Source organism: Eschrichtius robustus, chromosome 4 (genome assembly GCF_028021215.1).
Source record: "Eschrichtius robustus isolate mEscRob2 chromosome 4, mEscRob2.pri, whole genome shotgun sequence".
Lineage (NCBI taxonomy): Eukaryota > Metazoa > Chordata > Mammalia > Artiodactyla > Eschrichtiidae > Eschrichtius > Eschrichtius robustus.
Window position 1 is genome coordinate 82,064,008 of NC_090827.1, and position 8,468 is coordinate 82,072,475.

At 35.7% G+C, this 8,468-nt stretch overlaps 1 protein-coding gene across 3 annotated transcripts in view; it reads left to right on the top strand.

Annotated features, from left to right (window-relative positions):
• GABRA4 (gamma-aminobutyric acid type A receptor subunit alpha4) overlaps nt 1-4,660 on the top strand; it is a 62,801-nt gene extending 58,141 nt beyond the window's left edge. For all 3 annotated transcript variants that reach the window (XM_068542233.1, XM_068542234.1, XM_068542236.1), the window contains one exon: nt 4,127-4,660. In XM_068542233.1, the coding sequence (XP_068398334.1) occupies nt 4,127-4,660 (534 nt within the window). The remainder of the gene's footprint in view (nt 1-4,126) is intronic.
• Nucleotides 4,661-8,468: the final 3,808 nt, after the last annotated feature.

Genomic DNA, 8,468 nt, shown 5'->3' on the forward strand with positions numbered 1-8,468 from the left:
TAGCCATTAAATTTTTTTCAAAAAAGGATACTAGAATGAGATTACTAGATTAGATACAGAAGTAGTTAATACCCTTCAGAGCATCAAAACCACAACCTTTGGGGCTCTTTTCTACTGAACAGGAATCTATAAGTTAATATGCAACTTCACAGTGTTTGGGGTCAAATCCAATATTAAACAGCAAACTCAAAATCAAGTATCTTCCCCTAGAGACTTAATAATCCTTGGGTGGACTTTTTAAACAATACTCCATACTGACATTGCCGGGACATGCTGTACTCCTTTCTGATTGCCAAGTCTTGAATAATTTTTTAACATTATACCTGACTATTACAAATACTTGACTGACTCAAATATATAGGTGTAGTTTATCAAGTTCCTTAATGCCTCGTCCACATTTGTGCATCCAAAGGCTGTGCAACATGGCAGAGCACTCGGTAGGTCACTCACTCTATGACTTTCATCCACCATGACACTTCTGCTGTTATTCTCCTCTACCGTAAAATGAGAAACTGGAATAAGTTGATCGCTAGAATCTCTCCTAGCTTTAAAGTATGGTTATTCTTTAAGAATGGAATTATAAAGGGCAAAATATCTTGGTCCTTTAAAATAACATGGAATAGACAATAGGGTCCCCTAATGGTCTTTGATGAATTCTGGGCAGACTAGCTCTCTAATTATCCCAGAATGTCTGAGAAACTTCCCCTGACAAGAGGTGTGGCAATAGCTCCTGTTAGGCCCTTGATTTAATTAGTCTATATATGTTGTCTAGTGCCACAATAATGCTGCATAACAAACAACTACAAAGCCTTGGTGGCATACAAAAAAAACATTTATTTTTGTTTTCAAGTCTGAGTCAACTGGGAAGTTCTGTTGATCTTGATTAGGCTTGGCTCAGCAGTTCATCATTTCTGAGCTGGGACAAACACAGGTGTCTAGTGGTCAGCTATCTATTGGGTGATGTAGGATAGCCTCACTAGGATGACTGGCTCTGCTCCAAAGGATCTCTCCAGCAGGCTAGCCCAAGCTTGTTCTTGTGGTGTTGGTGGCAGTGTTCTGAGAAAGAGTGGAAGCAAGCAAGGACTCATAAAGCTAAGACTCAGAAATAACACATCCCCACTTCCACCACATCCAGTTGGCCAAAGAAAGTCATAGGAAGTCTGTGGGGAAATAGAGTCCATTTCTTGATGGGAGGAGAAGGGGAAATTCATTCTACAAGGGGCATTAATATGGAGAGGGTGAACAAATTGGTGCCATGTTTGTATTCAATCAGCCATATTAGAACATAATTCACAGTTGGGATTTCAGGATGTTCCAGAAGGATTCTGATCTGGAGGGAAGGAAGACAGGGTCCTATAAGTAAGTGTTCTTGTGCTTCCTTCTGGGGTGCAGTTAAGTCACTTAGAGTTAGTTTCATCTGTTAAGGTCTTACTTTTAAAATTCATTAGGCAGGATTAGAGCAGTCTTAGGGGGTAATTATTCCCTATTACTGAGGCAAAGCCCTTCTGAGGACTTTACCAAATGCTACATGAATGTTGAGATTTTCCATTATGTCTGGTAGGAAAATGCACGATTCCTGGCTTGGTATGTGCTAGGTACCATTTCTTCTAATCCTTTCAGGTGGTTCTTTTTGCCTTGGGTAGTTACACTCAAAAATGGATCTGTGCTTAGCAAAATTCTCAGTGGGGACTCTTCAGATTTTTTGGACTTTTCTTTTCAGCATCAGCTTCTCTGGTACCTTTTCCTGTGAACTCTAGCCACCTTGATTTCCTCACCTTCTCAGCTTCATCTCCTCAATTTAGGTAGTCTGTCAGATTGTTCCTGGATTCTCCTTTCCCGCTCTACAGCATGCAAACTCAAGTTTTTTTCTTGTCTCTCAATGATTGTGTCCTATGTTGTCTAATGTCCAATGTCTTCAAAAACATTTGGTTTACAAATGTTTTTAGTTTTTTTTGTTATTTCGTGCAGGAGAGTAAATTCAGTCCCTGTTACTCCTTTTTGGCCAGAAGTAGAAATCTCCAATTCTTAGAATTTAGTCTGAGGGAAAATATGAGTTTCTAAGGATTATGGGCAACCCAACTTTTGGTGGAAGAGGGCAATATGCAAATATCAGACTATATTTGAAAATATATATTTCTCTCCTGCTTATCCAATTGGTCCTTTATTACTCCCTTCCCTTCTCTTCTTGGTATATTTAGCATTTTGCCACAGTTTGACCCATCATTCTATTTTACTTTTTGTATATTTTTGATTGTGTCATGTGTGGGTGTGCATTTTATCTTCCTAGTGATAGTGTAAACTCTTTAAATGTTGTGGATATACCTTATCCTTCTTTATATTTTTCACCATGTGTATAACATTTTAGAATTAATTCTAATTAATTGATTATCCCTTTCTGTAAAGAGGGACTCAAAATCTGAGGATTAATTAGGCGGTGTTTACAATGTGCTTTGTAGAGGAGAAGTACAGGGTAAATAATGGTACCTTTAACTTCTAGGTTGATGTCAATTTTGGTTTCACTTGTCTCCACCTAAATTGGCTGCCATACGTTAGACTACAGTTTCTCATGAGTTCAGCTGCAAACTAGAAGAATATTTCAGGCTGACATGAAGAATACATTCTAAACCTCTCAGAACCTGCTTTGGCTCTGCATGTTGTGAGGCTTTTTCTTCTTTCTCTACTTAGGGAACTTGAAGCCATAATTCACAAGTATATAAGATATGGATTGAACACTTTCAACCTGCTTTATAAGTGTAGTATTGAAAAAAGATTCTACTTGTAGAATAAACACGTCTCTGTAAGGGAGCTTGCAGTTAATTGTGTGTAATATTATCCATAAAATTCCCTGCAGACTGGCTCCTTCTAATCACCCACTTGTGAGCCCTTCTTCCTCTCTCTCTCCTCTACTTCTCCATCTCCTCACCCACCATTTATTTCATAAAATGGTGGTCGAAGAGGGTAGAAAAAGTAATTACAATATACCCCTAATATGACTTAGAATAAACACAATTAAGGTGGAAAAATGGTTGCAAAAAATCGTAGTATCTTCTAAAGACAGACATGATTATTTTGGGAATCATTTGAGCAATTGCTTTCCTTCATTAGTATGTACAGTCTATAGTTGGCTATATGGTTATTTATCATGCCTGTCAAAATATAAGAATTAATTTTAATACTGACCACCTGTATTCAAATGCAGTCTTTTTCTACAGATAAAATAATTTTATGGAAAATAGTGAATTCCATCTTGATTTAAACACTCTTTATTGGTAAATAGTTTGAACTCAGATATGTATGCAATGATATGGTGTTGCTGTTTATACGTATGATACAACATTTTATTTAAAAATGATTTTCCTTTTTTTTGGCTGTGCCACGCGGCATGTGGGATCTTAGTTCCTGACCAGGGATTGAACCCACGCCCCCTGCATTGGAAGCATGGGGTCTTAACCACTGGACCGCCAGGGAAGTCCCAAAAATGGTTTTCCTTTGTATTCACATTACTAATTGTGGTGAAAAACTAAAATGCATGAGGATTTCTAGACTTTATATAATAATGTCTATGTAAGATTATGAAAATAATTCCCAGGGATTTGGAAATTAAAGCTTTTGGAGCTTCTGTCTTTTTTTAAGGAATGTTATACACATGTGGATGGTTATTATTGTTTTTATTCTGTGCACAAAAATAGATATAGTTCTTCCTGTTTATAAAGCAAACATGTACAAAACTCACTGAAATGTATACAGCATATCAGAGAATATTATTTACAATAAAACTCAACAAAGAAGTTGTACAGCTATCCTCATGAATTCTTAAAGTAAAATCAAGTATAACTCTAGCTTATAGTCCTAAATGCCTAACCTTTCTATAGATTTAAATTCTAATAATTTATAAGAATGGATAATATTTTGAAACAGCAGATGTTTGATTCAGAGTTTCACATATATATATGCCCTTTTTTAGTTAGGTATTTTCAAGCTCTTACATCAAGTTGAGTGACTATAGGATATTAATAAAGGTTTATTTTATGAAAACAGCTAATTTGTAATTATTTGACCCATTTAAATTTTGTATAACTCTACATAAAATCACATAGCCAATATAATTTTTAATATACCTTTTCAGAACTCAAATGCCAATCTGAACATGAGAAAAAGAGCCAATGCCCTGGTTCACTCTGAGTCTGATGTTGGCAACAGAACTGAGGTGGGAAACCATTCGAGCAAGTCTTCCACGGTTGTTCAAGGATCTTCTGAAGCCACACCACAGTCTTACTTAGCTTCCAGTCCAAACCCATTCAGCCAGGCAAATGCAGCTGAAACTATATCTGCCGCAAGAGCAATTCCATTTGCTCCTCCTTCTACTCCTAGTAGAACTGGGTATGTGCCCCGACAAGTTCCAGTTGGATCTGCTTCTACCCGGCATGTGTTTGGATCCAGACTGGAGCGGATTAAGACCACCGTTAATAGCATAGGGGCTTCTGGGAAGTTGTCAGCCACTACCGCTCCCTTGGCTCCACCGCCTTCTGGATCTGGCACAAGTAAAATAGACAAATATGCCCGCATTCTCTTTCCAGTAACATTTGGGGCTTTTAATATGGTCTATTGGGTTGTTTACTTATCTAAGGACACTATGGAGAAATCAGAAAGTCTAATGTAATTTTGTTGCTATAGTAGTTTCCTAAAAGATGATGAACTTCATGCAGAATGTCTTTTTAAATGTTTTTAAAGATAAACAGTTGTTCTTCACTAAAATAAAAATTCCATGTAAGTTTTCCATTTAAAACATTCAAGCCAGTCATTGGGAGAGTTAATGAATTCCTCAGTGAAGGGAAAGTGAGCCATCTTTCATTTCAGAAAGATGATTTAAATAGAATCAATTCAACATTCAAATTAGACAGGATACAGACCATCCTGGAAAGTTGGGACAAGAAAAATAGGGCTATTAGAGATCCATGGTGCATATTTATGCGTTGAAATTTGAAAACAGACTATGACATTTTCTAATACACACTATGAATATCAACCAGCCACCCTAAATTTCCCAGTGGCACTGCCCTTAATCAGAATTATCGGGTATGATATGCGGTGACCTTTGGAGATCCTCTTCAAGAAAAGGACTTTCCCTGTTAAATGAAACATTTTTAAAAGGAAAATGGAACACAACGAATACTGACCAATAGAGTGAAACCTCTGCTGCAACAAAGACAGAGAGCAGGGAAAATGTGTTCCCTGCCATATGTTGGCCAAACAGGACTTAACAGTTGACTTGAAAATTTGTGCTTTGAGCCAAAGTCTAACTTATTGTATGAATTCCTTTTGATAATAGTTCATTCAGTTATGTATTCTTTCAACATATAGTTATTCAGAGCCTACCACGTTCCAGGCACTATGCTAGACACTGTCTCTCTAGATAAGCTTATTCACCTTTACCTGCAATGTTACTCAAATAGTAGAACAGTCAATGCATGCTAATGAACCATCAACTAGCAGCAGACACTGCATTCTTTAATGGAGGAAATTTATTTAGAGTCTGATGACATATTCAAAATATTTGTTTCTCCTATATTGATAGAGGATAACAAGGGTATTGTTCATATAGCCACTTTTGAGATTAGTACACATTAGCACAACTTCAGCAACTGACTTCAAAGTATAATGAAAATGTGGTACAGATTGTTCTCTAAGTGAAAAGCACTGTGTACCTCAAAGTAGAAATCTGGGCACTGTAAGACCTTATAGATTACCTGTCTCAAATTTGATCAGAATCACAGAATATAATTAGATCAGAATCACAGAATCATCAGAATTAGGAATCCAGTACAAGGCTTTTTAGATGCTTTTCCCAACATAGATCTATATCAACTGGTGAAATGCTAAGCTTCTAGGGAGTTTTTGTGTCCATAGTTCTGAATTTCTGGGCAGTTCTGTGTTTATTTTGGAGGGGGGGAGTTTTTGTATAGTTTCATAATGAAGGTGAGTATTTTAAAATTAAAAGAACAACAAAGGACTGGAGTAAAGAAAAAAAATTATAGCCAGGGCGTAGAATACTGCTGACTCTGTTATGCAATTTATCAGGATTTTCATGAGCTGATTTTTCTTTTTCATTAGGTAGGCTTAACAACTTAATTGAATTTCTTGCAGCAGTCCTAGGCCACTAAATCTGGGTCTAGTTTTTTATTGTGTTACTTCCAAGATTTTTCTTCTGTACTTCTCTCTTCCTGATCTAGGATATGTGAATGAATGTGTTCTGGAAGTTTGGGGAACTTTTTGATAGAAATGGCCACCTTGCAAACAGGATCTCTTATTTTTTAGAAAAGAAATGATATTAATTAATCAGCACTAGTTTTCTAGTTGTTGCATTGCCTTGGAATGGTTGTATATGAGACCTGTAAAATGTGCAAACGCCAAATATTAATTGTGGGTCATATCTGAGAATTCCTTCTTGGCTATGTCTCTAGGTATTTCTTAGAATCATCAATAATTTTAAGGCTGAAGAATACTTTAGAAATCATCCAATCCAAACCCCTCATTTACAAATTGATGCCAGTAATATGAAACCCAGTAAAATGTGTATATATGTATATATTTAATAAAGAGTACTTATACAAAAAAGCTGATAATAAATTATTTCATGGATGTGACTAGATTTCTAGCCTTGAGGACAATGTTTGAAATTGTGGTTGGAAGCTATGATTGGTCTTTATTCCAAAAAAATGACCTTATTTCTTTGGTAAGGAATATACTCCTTGCTTGTCTGTTAGCCTATTCTTAAGAAACAGTTCATTGGCTTCCTTTTTTTAAAAGAAATTCTTCTATAAATTTTTACAGATTTTTAAAGGGATAAAAGTAAATGATTTTAGATTTATAGATCAGTGATACAGATGGATTCACAGTTTTTTCCTTACCTTTGTATTAGAAAAAGATTTTAAAATAAATCAGGTGGCCAAAGAGAAAGGACAAAACTTAACCAAAGATTCTTAATTGTTAATTGGAAGAATAAATTGACCAGTATGTTTAATTATTCGTATGAAAAGAAATTATTTCAATTGCACACAGTGTTAGTAATAAAAATGCATAGTTTGCTTTCCTTAACTCAATTCCATCAAATTAATTCAAAACTAAATTTTTAATTTTGGTCACCGTTTCTCTCTTTTCAGTAACTCAGAGCTGCATTAAATGGAACACTTTTGTGAAGACCAGTCACTCTTCACTATGAGAAAACTTCACAAGAGTCATTATTAGAGCCTAAGTCCTGGCAATTTGTGAAGAAGAATGGCTGAGAATGATACCTTTGTATGTCTCTATCTTTTAAAGATGAAATTCAGAATTGTTTTCTTTAGTACCAGGATGTATATTCTAGCTTTCAACTCCAAGTTGGCCACTAACTGCTACATAATAACTTCTAGTTTCCTCCAGGCATGACTAGGGATGATAATATATTTACATGATTAATCCACAGTTGAAAATGACTTGCATTTGTGTATATACAGAGCATTTGAATAATGTGTACTTTAAATTGGACCTCACAAATCTTGAATTCAAGTCGGCAGAGAGTAGAGTCACCCTTTTTCACAGATGGACATGAATCATAGAGAAGTTAGTGACAAGGATAAAAGCACTGAGCTGGAATGAACTTTGAAAGGTCATTTTTCAATCATTTAAAAAAAATCAAAATTTATGCAAAAATTGATGAGGAACAAAATACCCAAATTTTAAATAAATATGGGATCAGTATTAATAATTTTTCCTTTTGCATCAGGCTCTGATATTACTTGGCATGGCATTGGTATAGATGGTGGAAAAAAGGATGCATGTAATTTTATGACTGTCGATGTGGAGAAAAAAGAGTGATGGCAGGGGAGGCACCACAGAGATATTAACTGAATTTTGTAGAATGACTGGGAGTTCTTGCCCCTCTGTCTACTCCCACAAGCAACAAAAGCACATTTGTACCACCATCTGAAGCTTGAAAAGAGATATAGATTTGGAACTTCAAGGGGAACTCTTACTACAAATAGTTCAGGGTATTGAGAGGGAAGGTGAACGTGGGAAGTGAGAGTTGCTGATGTTGGAAAGACCTGCCAGGGTGGATTAGAGACAGTTTTGTGTAAATTACCTAAGAGATTAGATGTGATCCTGGATTAGTGGCAATTTATTGAAAATCTTGCAGGATAATAAGATGAAAATGAACATGCTATGCTTCTGTTTTAGAGAAATCGTTTGATTGCTGTATGAGCTATGGAATGGAGGGCCATGAATCTAGAGGTACTACAAAACTTGAGATATCTCATTTTTCTTTTCTCTCTCAATTAATCTTTGCCTTCTAATTCTTTTTTAAATCCCAGTGACTTCATTGTCATTTGTAAAAATGCTATGAGATTGTTAAAAATAAAGATAGGTATTGCAGAAAATTAAAAACAGTCTCAAAATCCCACCATGGAGAAATTGTTAATATTTCATGAGTA